The 24,004-nt window shown below is 33.8% G+C and overlaps 1 protein-coding gene across 2 annotated transcripts; it reads left to right on the forward strand.

Moving 5' to 3' along the window:
- The first annotated feature begins 4,181 nt into the window (after positions 1–4,181).
- Positions 4,182–23,130, forward strand: LOC123531680 (carbonic anhydrase 1-like). Of its 2 annotated transcripts, none has more exons than XM_045312859.2 (10): positions 4,182–4,336; positions 8,530–8,568; positions 8,918–9,091; positions 10,243–10,388; positions 13,142–13,304; positions 13,594–13,757; positions 14,882–14,969; positions 15,799–16,118; positions 20,614–20,716; positions 22,520–23,130. In XM_045312859.2, exons 1-8 carry the CDS (start codon positions 4,276–4,278, stop codon positions 15,894–15,896), a joined length of 933 nt encoding a protein of 310 aa, XP_045168794.1. In that variant the 5' UTR covers positions 4,182–4,275; the 3' UTR covers positions 15,897–16,118; positions 20,614–20,716; positions 22,520–23,130. The 2 variants fall into 2 exon arrangements, with proteins under 2 accessions (XP_045168794.1, XP_045168802.1); XM_045312867.2 differs by having other exon boundaries at positions 8,921–9,091.
- The last annotated feature ends 874 nt before the right edge of the window (positions 23,131–24,004 follow it).

A 24,004-nucleotide genomic window follows, 5' to 3' on the forward strand; every position in this document is an offset into this window, starting at 1 on the left:
AGCGTCAAATTTTAGTACATCCGGTATGTTGGGCCGGCATCCGTGGCCGAGTAGTTAAGGTTGCTGTCTTCGAGTCACATGCCCCTCACCGATGTAGGTTCAAGTATCACTCGGGGCGTTGAATTCTTCATTTGAGGAAACCATCCATGTGACTATCGAAAGGTCGGTTGTTCTTCCCAGGTACCCACCCATGATAACTGAAATACTGTCGAAAATGGCATTAAAAAAAGATAAGTGGTAAAGGTAGATTTCTCGGAAGCACAGAGCACCAAAAACACAGCCACAAAGCCACACATTTGCATAGTAAGCCCACAACAACAAGAAGCTGTAATGGAAAAATATTTCAGACGGGTTGCTTCAAACATCCATCAAGTACATATTAGTATATGCTAAATATAGATGGATGAGATGGAAATGGTAAGGCAAAATTGGGCCGCGGGGGTGGGGGGGGAGGGGAGAAACCCGAAGGGGAAAGTTGAACAAGGACGAATACACAAAGGGAATGCCAAGTTCCTTAATAAAATTAAACCTAAAACAAACAAACAAAGAATAAAAAAAATCATAGGGACTGATTTATTTGTTTTATATTGGACTGTCTATTTGATATTGGACTGCACGAGGAAAGCGATTAATATACACATTCAGTTTACTCGTGTAGTTTTCAAAAGTTGGATTATCTACAAATACATAATGGTAACCCACTGAAAGCAGTTCAATAGTATAACACAGTACTAAAAATAGAAACGAAAATTAATATAAAACTATCAATATGGAAGTTGTCTCAAAATGTTTTTTAAAAAAAAAGTATGCAATTATTTGCATGCTTCGACGTAGTCTTACTCCCTAAACGACACCTTCCTAGAGCAACAAATACCCTTGAAAAATATTGTATAACTTTCCAGTGTTAAGAATTGTACAAAAACTTTATCCCGCACTGCATAAAAATAAAAAAACCATTTTGATAAGAACGATGAAGATAGTTCTGAGATGCTGTCCTGTAGTAGGTTCCAGGATTTCGCGACGAAGGAGGGCCTACTGGTCACATACTTTTAAATGAAGCGGTTATCTACTGCTTGCATTACTTTGAAATACGGTATACCGTTCAACCATAAAAAGTCGGTAGTGTTTGTTTTACGTTTAACTACTTTTTTAACAGTATTTCAGCCGCAAAAATAGTAGTAATAATTTACGAATGTTGAGTGGATAATTGCATTCTCACACAGTTCATGTTTTGTTATGTCACAGTCCACATTCCTGATGTATCCGTTCATGGTAGAAAAACTAAACTGATGGCATTCATACACGTTTCTGAATGTTCATGTAAACGCCTGCAAATTGTATTTTTGTTGCAAGGAATTTTCAGCACTAACCATTTACCGTTAAATTCAGATTTCATGTTTGTTTGAATATACCATTCAATGTACCTTCAAACAAAATACTGTGGAACTGGTTACAACATAGGTGGGTTTTGTATGGAATGTCATGCAAATTTCTAACTACACCATTCAAAACGACCAATATTTAATCATTTTAATGACTATTCTAGGTCCTCCAACAGATTATATGCACACAAGTTGTTGTAATACCCTAAATTTCCCGTCAAAAATCTTGGCAATATCCGCATTGAGAGAACACGCTTTAGTTTGTAAGCTCATTAAAACCGATATTGGACCTCATTGGGCCTGTATGCCCTAGAAAACATAATTTAATCCTTTAATGGCTGATACAGAAACCTACTAAATTATGCGAGACATTCCGTAAAATGGAAACTTCTGTGTTCCTTTCAAAGTATAAACTAGGTATTTCAATGACTTTTACCTTTAATGTTAACAAATATGTTGGTTCTCCAATGGGAAGTAGGATGTGCAGCTCGCTGAAAAAGACCAGAAATACACATTTTCTGTGGAGAAGACATATTCTTGAAGAACAAATTTATCGGTGAAACTATTATTTAGTAACATTGAAAGTTGGAAATGATAGTCAATTTTCATTAATACAGCAGCAAGTATTTCATTATTGCAGAAATAAAATCATCATCAACTCGCATTTACAAGCGATCTGCCTCCAAAACTTCCGGTCGTAAACTGCACACTGTGCATGCGTAACAGAAGTAATGAAATTCTTAGGGTTTAATGCACTATCACCACTGAAGAGGAAGTAACTCGAACATTGCTAATTATATATCCTGAAACTTACCGTTTGTTGGAAGTAGTGGTCTACTCTTTGTTTACATTTTTTCTTGCATCAAGAGAGAAAAAATAGGAGAAACACTTGTATGGCACAGAACTTTTTTTGTAAGTTCTAAAGAGTTTTAGGAAGATATTCGTCCTTCCAAAATCCATGAAAGCCGAATACAAAATACCAGATCTAGCTACTGTTGTAATCTTCTTCTTCTTCTTGTCGTTCGCGGACTGTTGTAATGACCCTTTTATTATGTACCTCCACCTATTTGTTTATTTGTAGTAGAACGAAATCGTGAATGTTTGTTGATGTTAAAATGAAATGAGTGATGTTTTTGTGTGCGCTATTTATATATAACTGTGTCAACTCATGCATGTTCAATGAAAGCAGTCCGGCAACATGTAATACGGAGGTACAATACGAGATTTTTGGAAGGTACATTACGGGTTTTTTTTTCAGCCTGTTCGTATTTCCTTATGAAATGCAAGCTGTACTTCTGGCAGAATTTAAAAGGGTATAATTATTTTTATAATGAAAAAAAATTAAATAGTATATAAATACTGTCAAATATACAGCTTGCATTACACAAGGAAATACGAACAGGCTGAAAATAAACACGTATGATACATTCCGTATGGTATGTTGCCGGACTTCTTTCATTAATATGCATGAACTGATAAAGTTATATAAATAGCACAGGCAGGGTGGGTACCAGGCTCAAATATCCCTACTTAAGTTTTCGTGGGGCACCAAAAGGGGGGCATGTGATAAAAATATAATGAAAGCAAAATGTCGTTTAAATTACAGATTAATGTAAATCAGACTTACATATATAATAGAGTGGGAAAATTCAACATTAATTTTTAAGCGAAATTAAAGACTTATAGGCCCTAAATTGGTGGTAAGCCGTAAGCTTGTAGAGCCAATAATGTACTTATTCTGGTATTTCGAAACAGAACAAGTACTTTATTTAGACATGTACGTAAACATAAACATATGACAAAAGACATAACAGATACAACGTAACGTTCCGCCACAGGCGTTTTCGCACTTTGATCCTCTGGTAGATTGAAAGGATAGGGAATTTATCATCCAGAATTCCATTTATTGTCTAGGCGCTAGTGGCAATTTGCGCATGTTTTGAATATTCATAATAAAATAGTTCACGATGATAGCGCGCGTACAAAGAACTTATGGCTGTTTCTATTTATTCCGATACTTTTTGATTATAGAATTATAGTTTCTTTGTGTTAATACTTTTTCTGTGTATCTTTAATATGATAGGAGTTAAATAATGAAAAAATAAATTGCATTTTGAAAGTAACGCATTTCTTTCTTTTTTCAACAAAATCAATATAAAAGTGTGGAAGAATCGTCCGTTATCATCACTTTATGTATGTCCGTGACATTTAGAAAAATCAAAGCCCTGAGAGGACCGTAGGGAAGCGTAGCTGAACCGGTATGCATTTTAACCGAAAAGCCAGGCAAGAAAAGATTTCATCATTTTGCAATATTTCACTCAATGCTTCCAGTTTTTATTTTGAACTCATTGAACCCAAAAAGTAACCCACATCCAGACCAAAGTCAGTCTATATAAAAGTTAATAACTGCTTCTCTTCGTTTTTCTAAAGAAGCGATATGGTTCTTTATGGGAATATAAGTCTCTGAAAATCTGATATGCTAGAAAATGTCGAAAAGCCGTTATAAACTAAGTTGAATGTATATGAAATAAAGAAAAGCCGGATTTAGTGGTGTTCAGCCTATAAAATGCAGCGCTGAACCGGAACTACGTGTTCTTGATCTTGGTAACGTGATAAATATTTACGTCGTAAAGTAGTACAACGCGCAGACAAAGTTCTTTACAAGAACTTATAATCGCTGTCATGTTTTACATTTACAAATCATGCATGCGCTTTACCATTTCCAATTTACATGGTGCGCATGCGTGCAGTGCAACATATCGTCTCCCGATTTTGCAAGCTTACAGGTGTTTTAATGTACACTTTACCAGACGTGCTGCCTGTAGTTTTCAAGTGCAAATTGTTTGGTGTTTTATGCAAATCCAATGAGAACAACTTTCATGCTTTGGACAAAATGGCGCTTAAGGCAATAATTGTTATATTCATATTGACAATAACCTGTCAAACAGTATTAGGTAAGACTTATATATTGTAGTTTTTCCTTCGTTTTAGTGATATGATTTAATATTTATGTAATTATTTTTCGCAGGCCCTTGTTTCGGGTACTAACGATCAGTTTAAAGGGCCGATGCTAAGTCAAGTCAATGTAGTTGCATATTTTGGCAAGGCAACAAAAAAGAGTGTTTAAATGTTTGTCTCTGAATGGGAAGGTTTTAGATACAGTAAAGACTGTCTACAGTGACCAACCTTTGGAGAATTTCAAAAAGATCATTGTAGACAGGGAGCCTCTTTTTATTTTACACAATCTGACAAGGAAAGGTATTGGCTTTAGGCAAATAAAACATATATTCTAGTTAGCATTTTATTAATGCCCTTTAAACATTCTCATAAAACATGGAATGTTTTAAATGACCTTTCAGTCTGCTTCGCTTAATTTTTATTGATCAGACGGTGATCCATTTATTAAAATCAAGAACCACTCTTCATGATTTGTATTAGAGAAGTTTCTTCCCTTTGAGAGGAGGGGTCAAAAAGTTGTTATAAAGGTTCAAAGTCTTGATTTGGGGCTAAGAAATTATGGTACGCATCAGACAGGGGTCGCTAGAAACAAAAAAGGTCGTTGTAGACAGAAAGTCGCTGGAAGCAAGGGGTCGCTAAGGCAGTGTTTACTGTATTTATAACACAGGAACGTCACACCAGCACTTATTTACTTGTCAGATTTTTAATTATTTCTGTCGAACTAGGAAGCGAGCACTCAAGCTTGTGCAGTACCACTAGGATACAGAGGCATCAAGAAAACATGCTGCAGCTAGTTAACTATAAATGTGACTCAAAAAGTAAATGACAAAGATATGATGACGTCAATTTGATTAAAAGCAAATTCTATTTATAGCAACATTTAAGGATGACCATGTACTTTAGTCAAATTAATAATGGTATATTTGCCAGATTTTCCTTAACTGCACCTCCATGGTCTCTACAGATTGAGCGATTGTTCTAATCTATAAAAATAATGGTGACTGTAATGTAAGTATCGCTGCTCTTAGTTGTAAGGATAAATTAATGAAAGTGGTGAAGTATTAACCTGATCTCTATCAATGATTTTTGGGGAGGAATATGGAAGTATGGAATTTCAAGCCACACATTTTGTAAAAGAAGAACGTTAAGCGTTGTGCTTTCATTGTTCGACTCTTGCGGTTGAGCTGAACACACGTATGTGGTATAAATTAACCAGACAGGTTGTCCGTACATCCATTTTTGGGAAAAAAACGGTTTTGCTTGGAAAATGACGAAAAGATACGGAAATTGCAGTCTATTTTTATTTTTATTATTATTCGGTTATTCTTTTATTATAGCCATTCATAGGCAAAATAGTATGAATGAAATTTACATTCATGTACAGTTAAAGTATGACAAAGCTAAATCTTGCAGTAAAGTTGGAAACTCCGATTCTGGTGTGTGTTAAAGTGAAGGCGAAAACAATTTACCTGTTCATTCTTTTTTGTTCGATGATAAGTTCACTGAACTTTCTGTTATATTATTTTTAATTCAAACCAGAGGTTTCAGTGAAGAGGAGTTTTCTATAAAGCCGTAAAGAGAAAGCTAGTTCCGTTTAGGGCAGTTATGATTATAAACTAATCAATATGGCTAGTGGGGATTTAATAGAGCGGCACCCACGGAAAATTGTCATCCAATATTTTCAAGATCAAAGGCCTCATCAAGATCCTTTGATCCATAGATCTGTGTTTTCCCTACGAAGCTTACTGGGTTGGTTTCTGTATATTTCCTTAAAACGCTACTACTCCTGAAATAATAATGAAAAATAATACTTTTTATAAGACTTGCATTTTAATCACAGGAATGACTGTCCATATAAGCTTTATGATCATATGAATGAACAGAGTAATAGTATTGTGTGTTTTATTAAAATTGAAATTTCATCTAAAATAATAGTTATATAGAATGTGCATTATATATTTTAGGCGATTTCTTAGTGAACAGAAGAAAAATATCTTAACATTTATCCCTTACAGTTCAATTATATCAGTATGTTGATAATTTTGGCTTCAATTTCTTCTTAAACGTACTTTTTTATCAATGGTAGTGGTAACGTATTTCAAAGTGCGTTACGGAAAAAATCGCACTGTCCTACAAGTAAAGAAGCATATTGTATTTCTATAGTACAAAGCAACTCATATTATGTTTTAGAATATGTATAAAGAACATGTATGAAGTATGTTACAAACTGATTCCTTCTCCAATTAAGTGTTTACTGTATGTTTGCTTGAAAAATATAGCTTACACAATTGTTATTTTCTTTATAATTATATTATTTTGTTCAGTTTAAGTATATGATTGTTCTTTTCAAAAATTGTTGCCATGGAAACAGTGAAATCATATATAGTTCAAAACAGTTTTCTTTCTTCATGGGATTTGTTTTTTTTTTTGGGGGGGGGGGGTCTTTTTCTTCTTTTTTTTTTTTGTTTCTTTTTAAGAGTTGGTCTTGCCTGAACAAGTTGGTACCTATAAAAATGTCTAAAAAGCAAAACAGTTTGACATCAGTCTCTGTTTTTCTGTGTGAACTGAGTCCTTGAATGTACCTGTAAACCTTTCAACACGGAAACATTTTTTCAGTTGAAGCTGGTCAATGTAATCTGTTGGGTCAGTTTTGTTATGAAACCATTGCCTATTTCGGAATCACAACTGCGCCGACGTTCATGTCAGCGTACATCCTCACACAGTGTAAATTTATTTTAATATTTGCCGCAATAAATCGTTTTTGTTTATTATAGGCGCTGTATATTAAATATGAAAACAATAGATCTGCATTTTAATTTTTGTTGAAATCTAGGAGTTTAAAGGACTAATTTCTCTTCTCAAAACAGATAATTACTTTTTAAAAGATCTCTACATGAAAGTGAAGATCATTTTATATTCAAGTTTTTACACTGTGGCCTACTTTATATACATTTTCTGTCATATATATGTATCAAATTTCATATGAGTTTCGATTCTTTTACCTCTACAAGACAATAGTGGCACTCCATTACAATTCTTAGCAAGTCAAGTCAAGTGAAGTTTATTTGTAAATCGGCAGTAATCTCGTACCATTATGAATTAATTTAGCAAGACAACTGATGTCGTGTTGAGTTAGCTTTACAATAAGACGTATGTACACGTCATCATTTTTGCGTCATCACGTTTGCTTTTCTGCTGATTTTCGGTGGGTCTTCGAGACTGCGAATTTCAAATCGATTTAACTGTAGAAAATATCAAAAATAGTTGTTTCAAACTAATAAATATTCGCGTTGAGCATCATTTTATATTAATCAGAAAAATTTACATGTAATACACCACTTTCTCAATTTTAGATATATCTTTCTTATTTGAAGACCGTGGCAAAATATTGACATACAAGATGTGTTTTTACTTTAAGTAAACATACATTAGAAACAACTTTATCTTCTTGCAATCTTTGCTTTTAATAGATTATTAACTAAACGTGCTACTATACCATTCTATTTGAAAATTTTCTCGACTTGCTTAAAACCTCGTGGTGATCTATGGAACCAGCAAAACTATGATAGTGAAAAATATACCGTCAGAAATAGAAATTTGTGTTTCTTAGCCTGCGATATGTCTGGTAAAAACGGTTACGTATAAATGTCATTTAACTAGCATGTTTCGTGAAATTTGGCTCTTTGGCCGACCTTTTATGAGTGTTACGCATCACCACGTGTCCCCCAGCTATTTTTTTGCGAATATTAACGAAAATAAAACAGTCGTGAACATTTTCAGTCTTTAGTAGCAATTACCATTTTATTCAAAATTATGCAGGACGTACCTGTTAAAGTTTAATTTCATCCATAGAAAGTATTTTGAGTTGTAAACATTTCAGTATATAAGATTTTATTTACCTGTATCAAAGCGGTTAGAACGACGAGTAGATTAAAAATTGATTTTGTCTACAAATGGCAACAAACATCGTAAACATATCACGTTTGTGAAACACTAAAACATGAAAACATTTTGTATAATTATTTTTTCAGAAAATGCTTTGTTGATCTATATTTCTACACTTGACATATAATTGCGAATGCATCTCTACATAAGCAGTTAGATCTATAGTTAGCCAATAAGCATTAGTACTTGATGATAAATCATTTCGTTGGTACATTTTAAAATTGATTGCAACTTTGTTTTGCAGCGTCGACTGGAACCCATTGGAGCTATGGTGTCAATAATGGTAAGAACAATTAGAAATATTTTCTACTTTTTGATGAAGTAAAAAGTGAAATTATTGACATATATGTGCCGAGTCTCCCTGAAATTACGCATGTTGTCAGAATTTCAACATGAATACCGCAATATAGTTTAAGAGATCCTAACCATATATGTTTCATTTAAATAAGTAAATTAAAGATTTTTAAAAAGCATTTTAAGATTTTAGTTTGTTTAACATGTATATTTGTTTTGAAAACAGTTAGTTTCTGTTATCTAGAACTGAATTTCAACATAGGAAGAAGTATTGGTATGCAAGATGCTCAATAAAATGAGATTTATTCACTTTGTTATTTTTCTTTTAATAAAAAAAGCAGGACCGAAAAAATGGCCGGAACTATTTCCAAACATGTGCGCAGGAATGTATCAATCTCCAATCAACATTCAACCCTCAGACACCGTGTATAACCAGCGGTTAACAAATTTCGGATTCTTTTACTCGCCAGCAGAGAGAGCAAATTGTATTGCCCATAATAATGGACATTCAAGTACGCTTTAATACAATCTTTAATACAATGGTAGTTGTTTTATAGTAATTTGTTTCGTTTAAACAAGAAGTTATACATACTGTATTAAGGTATTAGCGCACTAATAGTAATGTTTACAAAATGGACTTTGCTTGGTATATTCTGAAAGGTAACCATGTTTTGCACTATTTTGCAATTTTTAAACAACTTTCACCGTGCCGTTTTTTATAAATTGTGTATAACTTATGGTATCTCCTCAAGCTCAAGTACAGACAAATTTCAAAGTGATAGCCACTATCCAAAACGTTTGCAGAGAACTCATTTTACCATTAATTTTAATAAAAGAAACATCAAACTATTGGTAAATAATTATAAAACTCAAAATAAAAATGTCAATATCATTTTTTCTATGGTGCCTCAAGTAAACGGATTTAATGAGACAGAATTCATACTTCAACATTGAAAAAATAAGGTCGAATGCTGTGTTTCTGTTTTGAATTTTGCTTACTCCATTTAAAAATAACCTTAGGACAGACGTAAAACCTACCCAAATTTCTTCCACAATATATAATCTAAGAGTGAAAGCAAAATAGAGAACTTTCACCGCGTGTAACTCGATATTTTTGAAGATGTGTAGCGCTACCCCTTCTGTTTAAGTAGTAAATTCACTTTGAACACCAAGAAATCGCTTATAAGATTCATCTTTTTCCATTTTTGTACAAGAAATCAATAATAAGTCTTGAAAGAAGTAAAAACTTACTAGAAAAAAAGGAAAATAAGGGGAAAAAAATTTGGTCCCAGTAGGGCTTGAACCTACGCACCCCTAACAATTGTTGTCAAAGTAGGTTTTTTGTAGGAATTGAATACTCTTCAAAAAGGAGGTTCGCTATTAGTGATCTAATACCTTAAAGATAATTATTCATTTTACTAGTAGGAACTCGCGATTGTAACAAGAAATATCGCAGATAAACAAATAAAAAAAGTTAAATCTGCGTTCATAATATTTCCTCAAAACAGCTAACAATATTACTTCTGAAAATATTCATTGTGTAGAAGTGTGCTTAACTTTGCCACTGATCTTTCCAAGTTTTTGCGTTTTTGGAACGTGGCGTTCCCTGTTAATATATGTCCTTGTTTTTTAACATACGTAATGATAAAATCCTTTACATTAGTTCAAGTGGATATAGAAGGCCAGTCCCTTCTCGCATACGGCGGTCTACAATACAGATACAGAATTAGCCAGATTCATTTCCACTGGGGAAGTTCCGATGACAAAGGATCAGAACATAAGATTAATGAGGAAGCTGCCCCGATGGAGGTAAACTTTTAGATAAACATTTACATATAGAAGCAAAGAACGAGGGTCATTCATTATAAGCAAGTTTCTTGGTTAACAGGTATATTCAGGATTTCAAGAGTTTATTCATAAACACCAGTAGGTCATCGGCCCATGTGGCAAATACATATATGGTGACAGAAATGGATACTTGATATATATCAGGATAATGATTGTTTAACAATGAAAATAGATAAAGATTAACATCGTAATGTAACACCTTTCAAGACAATATATTAAAACATAATAGAATGTTCTTATTAACCTAGCACCATTTACAAATCAAACAGTATTTTATTTCTGTAAAGCTACTACAGTAACAGCATGATAATGCATCAATGATAATATAACAATAATAATGTGGGTGAACAAACACAAAAAGGACAGAAATACAACATTATAACACATGTATATCGGTATCAAACATTTGGAAAAAATCAACCATTACTCAGGTGAAATAAATACCATATCACAATATTTCGAGCATGTTTAAATTATGAATTCAGTGTAAAGCTACAGTCACACATACGGATATGTCCGTGCGTTGAGGTACGGTGCGGATGGGATTGGTCTGTTGGGGAGCGGACACGGGTATGTACGAAGAAGTACGTCTTAGTAAGAGGAAAATGGTGAGAAACGGGGAACAAAAAGATACAGGACGCGAATAAGTACGGATGTGTACGGCGTACTGCGTTAAACTACTAGACGTAGCTATCCGCGCCGTGTGTGTGACTGGGGTATAAGTCTGAACAAAATATATCCGCCAAAACCCGTTTAAGGGAAAACACCGATAGTATGCAGTTGTATTTTCCTAAATACAAAAATACAGAGCATAACCATGTTTGCAAATATGGAAACAAATGGTTGTTGACTTAGAACATTTCATTACGTCGGGATGGCGTGCGCGCGATTTATCTAGCACATTCAGTTGTGTCGTTTTGGTGCGCACGCCAACCCGCCATAATGAAATTTTCTAAGATTTTGTGTTGTTTAGGCACGAGCGGCGACACGCCAAAACGAAACACTTTATTTCATGCTTTCGCGCGCGCCATCAATGAAAGTTTCATATTTCGTTATCTTGTGTTGGCATGCAGAACATTAACAAAGATTTCATTTTGTGGTATTAACGCCGCGCCAAGATGAAATTAAATGTGTTTCCGTATTGGCGCGCAACAGGATTGTGCTACATAGTTGCGCGAACGCTACAAAATGAAATATTTCATTCCGTGTTGCGGCACGTGCGAACACACCAGATTGAAAGCTTTCTCAACGGCGCTGAAGCCAACGCAAAAATCTGTTACGCTTCGTCATGTTCTATGTTCCGTTTGGTCGCGTTCAAAGTTTCGTTTTGTCGCGTTGGCGTGATCGCCAAAAGAACACACAAAACTTATATACATATTTCGTTATAGAGCTTTAGGACGACACAACGAATTGTGCTACAAAAGCCGCGCGCATTCCTAATTCACGAAATGTCTAAATAAATCAGCCACAGAAACAAAAGCTAAGCTACAGTCACACATACGGATATGTCCGTGCGTTGAGGTACGGTGCGAATGGGATTGGTCTGTGGGGGTGCGGACACGGATAAGTACGGAGCAGTACGTCTTAGTACGGGAAAAATGGTGAGAAACGGGGAACAAAAAGATACAGGACGCGAATAAGTACGGATAGGTACAGCGTACTAATTTGAACTAAGTTTTACTGCACCTGGCAACTTGCCCAGCGCGTGAACGGGTCTGCGGTGAACTTCTTTGAACTACGCTTAAGTACGGGCAGCCTTGGATAACTACGTTCAGCTACGGATCAATACGCATGACTACGTTCGCATTAAGGTTTAGTAACGGGTCGGTAAGTTTAATATATATAGGCCACGTTTAGCTAGAGTTTTCATAACGATTTTCTTTAACATAATGTCAAACTACGGCAAGGTACGATTCAGTACGTATAAGAACGATTAATACGTTTAACTACGGATGAATAAGTTTCAGCCAAGTTGGACTAAAGTCACGCTCAAATGGCTACGGATCGCTTAAACTTTAGTGCATGTTTAAAAGTTGGAGAAACGTGTTGGGATAAGTCTTGAATACGTTTTGCCCAAGTGTTGATACGGATTGATACGGATTTATTACTTTGAGGTACGGCTCAGGTACGGATCGATACGGATTACTACATTTCTATCCGTGGTAGCCAGACGTAGGTATTCGCGCCGTATGTGTGACTTGGGTATTATATAGGAAAAGGTTATATATGCTACAACATATTACATGCGGCGTATAACCGTACAACCGAGTGATAAGATCATCCAAATATGGTTCTGCAGTATTTTATTTCAATTCTAGTAGGTATTTCATGTAACCAAGTAGCTAGTGGAAAGCACCTTTTTTTCACTGCAAAATTTAAAAGGTCGAGGAGCCGTCATGACGTAATTATATTTTAACATAATTAATATACGGGACGAAATAATTTAAGGGTGTATAGACATCTACTGAGTTATTCTACACGCAAGATGAACGATTCAGAGAGTGTTAATTTAATGGTGCGCCGTTTTTCTGCGCGCTTCGTAATCGATACAGGGTAATGTGCATTAAGTAAAACACCTTTCTGTTATATCATTTTGATTCTGCAGGGTGTCTTATGCGCAGTAGTAGACCAGTGTGGTAACACTTTTTTCTGTTTATAGAATAGTTATAGCGTGAAGTCTGTTAAAGATGGAAACTTCTTGTTTTTTATTCCAGATGCACATTGTAAGCTGGAACGTGGGTAAGTACAGTAGTATGGCAGAGGCAGTCACGAAACCAGATGGGCTAGCAGTTTTAGGGATACTATTCAGGGTTTCATATTATGATAACCCACTACTAGAACCACTTGTACAGGTCATTCCAAGCATTAGGAACCCGGGCAAGTATTAAAATACTCACCAGCCATTTAAAAATATATGCATGTGTAACATTGCCAATTATCGAAATTTTGTAAATTCAATAACTGTGAAAATATTTAACTGAAATGAATAAAATTAATTCCTTGTCATAAGCAGGAGATATCAACACACTTGATGCATATTTAGGTTTGAGAAGGTTTAGAATTTCTATTTTAATACTTCTAAACTTGAATAATCAAAGTAAGGAAATCGACACTTCAGAATTTCTTCTTGTGTTTAATGTATGTTTAATGTCGTTGACGCTTTCAGAATGGAACAGCAAGGCAGAAATCCCCTTTGTTTCAGCGAGTGCACTTTTGCCGAATAGTCCAGAAAAATACTACAGATACCATGGATCACTGACCACCCCACGATGTTACGAGAGTGTTACCTGGACCGTGTTTAAGGAAAGACAAACAATATCAGAAAAACAGGTACAATGACCTTAACTACTCTTTTTGAGTGTAGCGTTAATGTTTTGTATCCGTAATGGAGCGCTTTCTTTTGTTTTTAATCTAGATGTAATGGCGTGTATCCTTAATGAAGCTTTATGGCTGCATACTTAATACTTTACCGATAAATCATAATGTGAATGACATAGGACAACTTTAGTGTAAGAACTCGGCTTTACTACCACATACTTTAACCGCCAGTACGGATGTCAATATTCGAATACGTATCATAACCTAATTTTATGATATTATGCGATTTCAACATCTGCTGAAAGAGCCCATATTCTTTTAGCCCGTGCTGGTGTACCGATCATAACTACTTTTTTACATTTTCACTTACACGCTTTCAACCTCGACTAAAAGACCTCAGATACATAAGGCGTTACATATTTGTTAGAATAACTGACGGTCTTTTATCTATGTAAAATTAAAGCAACCGGATTCCGATATAATGTCACGAGAATAATTATCGGAAACAAAATTGGGGTTCAACAGTATTTTTTAATTATCACTGTAATTGGTTTTGTGGAATTCATAATCATTTAGTATAACGATTACGTATAAAATTTGATACATAAGGTTTCATTTTCATTAAATGTTAAACTACTAATCAAATTTATAATTCTATCTTTTCTGAATTGCAATATTGGCATTTCTTATATTTTGTCATTTGTAAGCATTAAACAAAACCAAACATACAGAATTTTAAAGAAACTGTCGGCGATAACTATTTCTGCTGTTCAGATTTATCCTTATTCCATGACATCATTTTTGACGATGTACAAGAATAAATGTTTCATAGTATAAACCCTTTCGTTGAGAGAAGTCTATATGCAAACTTATGACAAAAACATTGAGGATAAAATTGTTTCAAAAAAGAGTATTTGTAACTATGATACTGTAATGGAAACATGATATCTGTGTTATTTTTGATAATGTATAATCTTCATTAAAATATTTGCAATGCTCTTTGCCTAAAATAATGTTCTCGTCTTGGTCAGGCTACGTTTGCTATTTATTTAGTCAAGAACTATTTTCTGCAGGTTGCAAGCCTTGAAACCCAAAGTCAGGGTAGTTAATTATTTTAATGAATAAATTGCTTTCAGTTGAACGTTTTCCGTCAGACATTGGTGCCACATACGACTAAAGCAGAACCAATACCTCATTCACCAGAATCCATCGGTAGAATCAATGGTAAACCCAAATTTTAATTTGTCTTTGTTTAATTTAATATCTATATATATTTCAAAACGGTTATGTTGGCAGGCTTTGGAGATGTCTGTAGGTTAATATGCTAATGCGCGTTTCTTTAAATAAAAGGTGAGGGTAGATTTTCCGGAATAGAACTATTTGTTCGATCACCTTATACAAAGTTCCCTGATACAATAATGTACTGGAGTTATGCTTTCTAAAAGTAATTTGTAAGGTTACATATTATCCCATTGACAGCTCTCGAATTCCCATAATTGTTTACCTCACATTACATTCAAGCAAGAATCATTGCATTGTACGTTGCCGATGTAATGTAATTGTATTAAGTGTAAAATATAGTTTTTAATAGGAGTGAAAGCGACTTTCACTGTCTCCGAACACACTCGGTAAAATATAAACCAAAACGGCGATACACACTATAACAAACATCCGTATAGTGTTTAGAGGGTCGGTCGCTCAATGTGTTTGGTCCGAGCCTCAATCAGGTCGCGACCATACCTTCCCTAATGTTAGTGCTTCATTTTTCCAGGAAGCGAACTCGAGAATAAACCACATAAATATCGAGCTTTCATTACAATCCGGCTGAAATAATTAAGTGTAAACTATAATCACCTGTTGCTACCATAGCATGTTGCAGATATTTGAGGTTATTTATTACGTACCTAATATTTACAGTACTGTCTTTTTTGTTATTACTCAGATCTCATTCGGACGAGTACGACTGACGAAAATACTTCAATAACCTTATTAAATCAGTCTAAAATGTGATATAAAACAACAGTACACAGTTAGTTTCTATGTCTTATTGTAGGTGAAGGACTGGAACCCTTAGTGAATAATTTCAGACCAGTACAGCCTTTGAACGGAAGATTAATCCAAAGAAGTTACCAGATTTTAGACGTGGTGTAAATCGACACACGGAACATCTGTCTTACATGATTCATTCACGATACCTGTTCGTGTTATACAAAATACAGTGTCGAGCATTTGATCAGTCACTTTGTTTTTCATTATTCTTGGTTTTCAGAGTATGGACTTTTTTCAATCTATTCGTTATTGTCGTCCGAACGTAATAATGATCACAAGAGACTGACGTGCGTTTGTTGCTGTTGTTGTTGTTGTTTTCATCAGGTAACAGAAAAGCAAAAGTACTTTCTAAAATTACCCTAATGGTAAAATAAAAGAAAATTCAAAATTGCTGACGCGAATTGTGGTTGCTAAGTCTCAGATTCATTGCTATGATGATGACGTACACGAAAACCTCCCACAGATGGTATAATCTATGGAAGTAACAGAAACAGTGGTCGGACTTACACGTAAAGGATTCGTTCGGATTTTAATGTTTTGTAAATACATGTGTCAAATCGTGAACAGTTGATCGAGTATTATGATTTAATGCAATACAGATTACCATAGAACGAAGGGTGTTCAATAAATATCTAGAAAACATTTATTTCTAGTCCTATTTTCCTGAAGTTTGAACATGTGATACATTAGAACATACTGAATGTGAAATTAAAACAAATACGAATTTTAGAAGATCAGCATTATTTGTACATCATTTCATTAGCAACATCATTTCCACTTAAGCAGCCTAACGTCATTTCGACGCTGATGTATTGAAAGAAATTAATCAATACATGTTCAAATTCATGTTTCTCACAACTAAAGACATTTTCTACAACTTCGAACAAATAACAAGTATCCTATTTGTATTAGTAAACTTGACTGTGATGCGCCTATCAAAAGGAGTTCTTTTGTTTTCAAAACGTAAATGGACTGTATCGTCTTCTGGTGTTTGGTCTGCGAAACGTCAATGCCACCCTCCTTGCCAATTTTAATTTCTCAAAACGCCGATAAAATGTTGTTTTTGTTTTGTTTTTTTTTTGTTTTTTTTTTTGTTGTTGTTTTTCTTCAGAAAATCGTCCTTTTAGCCTAGTAGAGAAACACCCGTTTAAAGAGGATGACCAAAGCAATATGCCTGCATAATATTCTAATGACGTCATATTTATGATTTGACGTGATAGGTGTAACGCTAACAATTTACATAAGTAGAAATTTGACTTAGGAACGCGGAGCTTGGACACGTAAATTAGAATATATTAAATATTATCGTAATAAACCACATTTACAGCATTCTTTTCATGCACATGTGCACGTTCAAAAGTATTTTACAAAATAATTTGCAAGCAATACAAACAAAAAGTTAATGCAATGTATTATAGCATGCAAATTCTAACACGAAAAAATAAGAGCACATTTTGATTTAACTGATTTATTGAACATTTGCACTTTGTTAAACAAAGGAAGCATTAGTTTCGGCTATAAAATATGATATTTGCTCTTACAACAACGTTTTTTTGAATTGTCATATCTGTAAAAAGCTGTCGTATTTTACACTTAACGTGATTTTGAAGGCCAGATCAGCTTAAAGTTATATATACAGATACACATTAAGTATGTACTTACATGCACCCTGCATTTGGATAATGGCCATAAAACAATCCACGCACTTGTGAAATATAAATTCTAATTTTATGTAGTGCGAAGTCTTTCTGGAATTGCTGCCGTTACACAGATGGTCTGACTTGTTGATATTGCGCATTGTCCTTTAACAATGCGGTTTTGCAACTTGGTTCCGCCTTAAAAGGCCTTGCGAGGCGAATGTTTTCACCATAGTTACTCCGTTTTGTGATGTTTGCAATTGCTTTTAACATTGTGTCTCATCCGGTTTCTTTCTTTCTGTTTGTGCATCGCGTTTTATGTGCGCAGCCTACTAGAAATATTTAAACTGATTATATTGCACAAAGTATGGACTGGCAATTTATTCAAGTCCATATAACTTGGGAAAAACTAAAATTTGATTATCCGTAGCAACTCATTGTATTTCGTGTAATTAAATATGTCCCTTTAAATTATTTTCTTGTTATCAAGGTTTGAAGGACATGACACTGTAATGTATTTGAAAGAAGAAAAGATGAATTTTTAAAGTATCATAAGGTTTCAAGGGTCGTTCAGTAAAAACATAGATTGATGCTATAACTGCAAAACTTGACTTAAGTTTATATAATTTGAAACATAGCGTCTCTGCTGCTTACAGCATGTACCAAATCTGAAATTGTTACCATGTAGTATGTTTATGCTATGATCATGTATTGAAGTATAGGATATGCTGCGTAGCCCACATCGGCGACGTTTTCATAACGACAATTTTATTTCACGTTTATTTTCTGATTTGAATTTATTATGTTTTTAAGTTTGTGTTGAAAATATAGTGAACAACTTCTGTGATTTAAATTAGTGTATCGTATGACAAATAAGCCTGTTCAGTTTCAAATATACATACATTTAACTGAAGCTAGAGATATTGGTTTCCTTTTAGTCATTCATTTCATTGACAATCACAAAGCAATCAGTTTATATGTGTACAGTGCCTTACCAAGTTATTGAAATTAATGTCCTTGGGTCTTTGAGATATCTTTTAAGAGAGGAAAAGTAAAACTAATGCTAACAGGTAAACTAAAACTTGTTTTCTACAGTAATTCAAAAGTTGTTTGTATTTTTTTTCCAAAGTTCTTGTATTATTTAATGTCTTGCTCAGATTTATAAATGTCTTTGTGACGTCGTTTTTATGTACTACAATGTATGACTGCACTAGACAAAAAAAAGTTGTTTATTTTAAATTCGAGCGACCGAAAGAATTATTTTTACAGAGACATCACTTGAATATAATAAAAATATAAAATATTTTCGAAAAGTTATGTAATTTTATTTGCAGTTATAATGATGTTTCTACGTTTAAGACGTCAAAACTTCGACTGGCCCGCTAATTTGTTGCTATAATTATTATTTATTGGACAGCCGCGAACTTATACATAATAACGTTATTTTAATACTACACATGAGCGTTCACAGTCAAAGTCATAAAGGATGGTAGTCACTTACAGTAGATTCAATATAACCTTCTACTATTTAATCAGTATTCAAATCTTTCACAAATATTAGAGAAACAATTATTAGAGATAGGATTAGATAAGAAATTAATATGTGTAAAGGTCATAACGGAAAATGTCACAGCCACATTATAAACAAAAGCATAATAAACATTTACCACGTTTCAGTTAAATTTCGGCTTAACTGTTGCCAACAGAAGGCTGTGTAGTTGATAATTGTGTTAGTTTATGCATATGCATTTAAATGTCTGCTTAAAAGATATATGTTTCGGGGCTGGTGTTTCCAAAGTAACGTACTTTCTCTCATTTCTATGGCAATCATAGAAAATAACGAGATTTTACAGCGTCTTTGTCTTTACAAAATAGATATAATATAAGCGTTATTTTTGTGGTAGAATATCAAACACTTAACATTTTGCCCTATAGTATCTTAAAGTTATAAGTTACCATGGCAATAGAGATGTTTAGAATATCTTCCTCTTTGCTTCTTTCGTGCTTTCTTAAATTCATGTAATTAATCATTCAAGGCTCTAGAAGTTTCAAGAAATATCAATTTTAAAGTAAGTAATACATTTGTGTTGTTGTGTTATATATTTAGTTATATGTTTTTGTGACATTTATAATACATTTAGCGGAGTCATTTCTTTCCCAAATTCTGGTTCTTGTGGCAAAGTTGGCAGTTACTTGCGAACAAGTGATTATTTACTCGGAATCCAGGAACACTGGTTAAGTTGACAGCCACTGAATTGAAAAAAATGTTGAAAAACAGCGCCTTACCCAAAACAAGCAAAAGAGATTTACTACATCTTTGTGAGCATGTGTGCATGATGCCGATATAATTTTATTTAGAATATGTAGTCTGCCTGCTGTTTATAGTTATAAACAGTTGATTCTGCCGTCAATAGTAAAACAAAGGTAAATGTAAAATTTTCCAATGAAAAGGAATGTTTTAAACTACTGTATGCAAGCAAGATCAAGTTTCCGAGTAGAAATATTCATTCTCACACCAATGAGATTAGAAATAAAACATTTAACATCTTATTTAAACTTGAGTAAGAAGAATATATTTTAAATTTCATCATTGCCGTCACATATAGCACGTGACAATGAAAAGTCATATGGCCGTTAAAAAGAAAATGAAATATTTGTGTTATATTTTTAATATAATATATTTTCATTTTATCACTCAAATCGGCATTTAATCTCTTAAAATACATTCAATAATTTCAATTAACATCTAAAATCAGATGATTAAATAAACAATTTATCAAATCTTGATTAACTGTAAGGGGAGGTCAATTGGTTTTGTGTCGGAGCGGTATAATTTTTCTTTAATATGTGGAAAAGAACAAATATTTTTGTACATGATTGTGAATTTCATTAGAAAATTAGAACAAAGCTCTTTTTTCTAAAGTTTAACATAATCTAAGTCAATCTACAATAGAAAACAACTCACATGAACAATATAAACACTGACTTAAAATAAAATTTGTATTGTATTTAAATCAAATTTGTATTGTATTGTATTGTATTGTATTGTATTGTATTGTATTGATTTGTATTGTGTTGTAATTTTTGAAATTGTTTTAAATACTTTCATACCAGTGCATATAATTTCCTGATGAAGAGTTGATGATAACCTTACAATTCAACATTAACGTATTCCTTTTCAGTGCTGAGAAGACGTGTGTTATTTGCGACCTGAAAGAGGAATGTATAACAGCAACATTGAGTGAAAAGGGGTGTAATAGTTAATTTCTGCAGCCAAGAATAAAGGTACTCTAATATTATTTCCATGCATTCCAGTAGTTTATGCTTTTTTCCTGGCATATCTAGCATTCTATATTTATTTAAATATAGAGACGAATGAAGGCAGAAGAACGCAATCGCGGTTTACTTCTTACCAATTTAATTTTAATTTTAATTTTCAATTGTGTCTGCTTTTTAGCTCATCTGAGCACGAAGTAATCAAAGGTGAGCTTTAGTGATTGCCCTGTGTCCGTCTTCCGTCGTCATTCGTCCGTCCGTCCGTCCGTCGTCAACAATTTGACTGTTAACACATTTTTGGCCCAATCTTAATGAAATTTGGTCAGAATGTTACCCTCAATAAAATCTTGGACGAGTTCGATATTGGGTCATCTGGGGTCAAAAACTAGGTCACCAGGTCAAATCAAAGGAAAAGCTTGTTAACAATCTAGAGGTCACAATTTTGGCCCAATCTTAATGAAACTTGATCAGAGTGTTATCCTCAATAAAGTCGTGGACGAGTTCGATATTGGGTCATCTGGGGTCAAAAACTAGGTCACCAGGTCAAATCAAAGGAAAAGCTTGTTAATGCTGTAGAGGCTGCATTTTTTATATATATCTTCATGAAACTTGGTCAGAATGTTAATCTTGATGATCTTAAGGTCTAGTTTGAATGTGGGTCATGTAGAATCAAAAACTCGATCACCAGGTCAAATCAAAGGAAAAGCTAGTTTACACTGTAGAGGCCACATTTATGACCTTATCTTAATGAAACTTGGTCAAAATGTTAATCTCGATGATCTATAGCTCAAGTTCAAATCTGGGTTGGGTGGAATCAAAAACTAAGTCACCAGGTCAAATCAAAGGAAAGGCTTGTTAACACTCTAGAGACCATATTTATGATTTTATCTTCACGAAACTTAGTCAGAATGTTAAACTTGATGATCTTTAAGACAAGTTCGAATCTGGGTTATGTTGAGTCAAAAACTAGGTCACCAGGTCAAATCAAAGAAAAAGCTAGTTAACACTTCAGAGGCCACATTTATGACCATATCTTACTGAAACTTTGTCAGAATGTTAATCTTATAAATCTTTAATTATTTGCTTAAGGGGACGCATATTGCTACATTCACAGTTCATACAGAAATGAGGTAGTTTACACTGTAGAGGCCACATTTATGACCTTATCTTAATGAAACTTGGTCAAAATGTTAATCTCGATGATCTTTAGATCAAGTTTAAATCTGGGTCAGGTGGAGTCAGAAACTAGGTTACTAGGTCATATCAAAGGAAAGGCTTGTTAACATTCTAGAGGCCACATTTATGACTTATCTTCATGAAACTTAGTCAGAATGTTAAACTTGATGATCTTTAGTTCAAGTTCGAATCTGGGTCATGTCGGGTCAAAAACTAGGTCACGGGGTCAAATCAAAGGAATAGCTAGTTAACACTTCAGAGGCCACATTTATGACCATATCTTAATGAAACTTGGTCAGAATGTTAATCTTGATGATCTTTAGGCCGATAGGTCAGGTGAGCGATACAGGGACTTCATGGCCCTCTTGTTTGTAATTGTTGTTGTTTTGTCATCTCTGTATTAAAACACTATACTGAATGCTTGTGTGTCAGTCTATCTCAATATATCTTTGTTATCCAAACATCTTTGATATATCTACATAAAAGAATGACTTATCAAAAGGACCACAACGAGTCTATTTGTATCAACCCTTTTATAGATATAGATTGCCACCGGTCACTATAAATGTTACTCGCATATTAATCTTAGTGTCAAATTAATTGATCTTTATGTCCATTCCTTTTATAAAATTGCAGGCGAACAAATGTATGTTACATCAGGGAACATTTCCACTGTGAGTGTAGAATAAATACTGCTACCCGAATCTACTTCGAGTACCTCTACAAAGGATATCTATAACGTAGCTAAACGAACACGTTCATCTGCCTTTTCTTTTTACATCATATGTCTATTCTGTGGTACCGATGCCAAACAAAATGACAATTTAAAGGCATTTGATGTTTTTGTTTTTCTAGTTAAGACTTTAGTATTGCAGTCAACAATAAAGGATCTTTGTAAAAGCAGAAATGATAGATTGAGAAAAAAAGTTTCTTGTAGACTTGAGTCCGTACATGATCTAGCTGCAGTTAGTGCAAGATACAATCAAAAGTGTAGCACAAATTTCAGAACAGGATGTCAAGTTCCGATTCAACATCAGACACCTAAAATAATGTAAAACGTAGAAAAGCTAGACCAACAAAGGTATCATCTGAAGAGCGTATTTTTTAAAACCATGGAATATTTTGAAACACCGAAAGTGAACAAGTAACTGTGTCAGATGTAGTAAAAATGTCTAAATTGTGTAAAGATAAGTCTTACGCTACTGTTTATATAAAGAAAATAATTATTAAATATTTTGGGGATGTCATTATTTTTTCTCAAATAAATGGGAAAAGTGACATGGTAACTTTTAAAAGCGCTGCTCATTTGATTCTATATTTTTCTATAAGAGACAGCGACTCCGAACGCAAAACTGTTATAAGAACAGCTGCTAAACTCATTTTAATTGAAATAAAAGATATTGATTTTTCTGCTGAAGTGTATCCAACAAGTTCTGAAATAATGTCTGTGGAATCAAAGTTAAAATATTTAAGGCATTGGACCCCTGATGGCATTTGTTCGGTATATTCTTAAAGTTGACCATGTGTTGCAAATTTTAAAGAACTTTTACCGGGCCGTTTTTTGTAAATTTTGTAGAATTTATGGAATTTATTTCCTCAAGCTCAAGTAGAGACAAATTTCAATGTGATGGCCACTATCTAAAACACTTGCAGAGAATTCATTACAGCATTAATTTGATAAAAGAAACATCAAACTATTGTTAAAAAGTTATAAAACATAAAATAAAACTGTAAATATCATTTTTTCTAGGGTGCCTCAAGTAAACAGATTTAATGAGAAAGAATTCTAACTCCAACATTGAAAAATTAAGGTCGAATCCTGTGGGTCTGTTTTGAATTTTGCTCACTTCATTCAAAAATAACCTTGGGGCAGAAGTAAAACCTACCTGTATTTCTTCCACAATATATAATCTAAAGAATAAAGGCAAAATAGAGAACTTTTACTGCATGTAACTCAGTATTTTTAAAGATGTCTAACTCTACCCCTCCTGATTCAGTGGTAAATTCACTTTGAACAGCAAGAAATTGCTTATAAAAAGAAAAATTTCCACTTTTGTACAATACATCCATAATAAGTCTTGAAAGAAGTAAAATCTTACTAGAAAGAAGGAAAATATGGAA

Source organism: Mercenaria mercenaria, chromosome 1 (assembly GCF_021730395.1).
Source record: "Mercenaria mercenaria strain notata chromosome 1, MADL_Memer_1, whole genome shotgun sequence".
In the NCBI taxonomy this organism is placed as follows: Eukaryota; Metazoa; Mollusca; class Bivalvia; order Venerida; family Veneridae; genus Mercenaria; species Mercenaria mercenaria.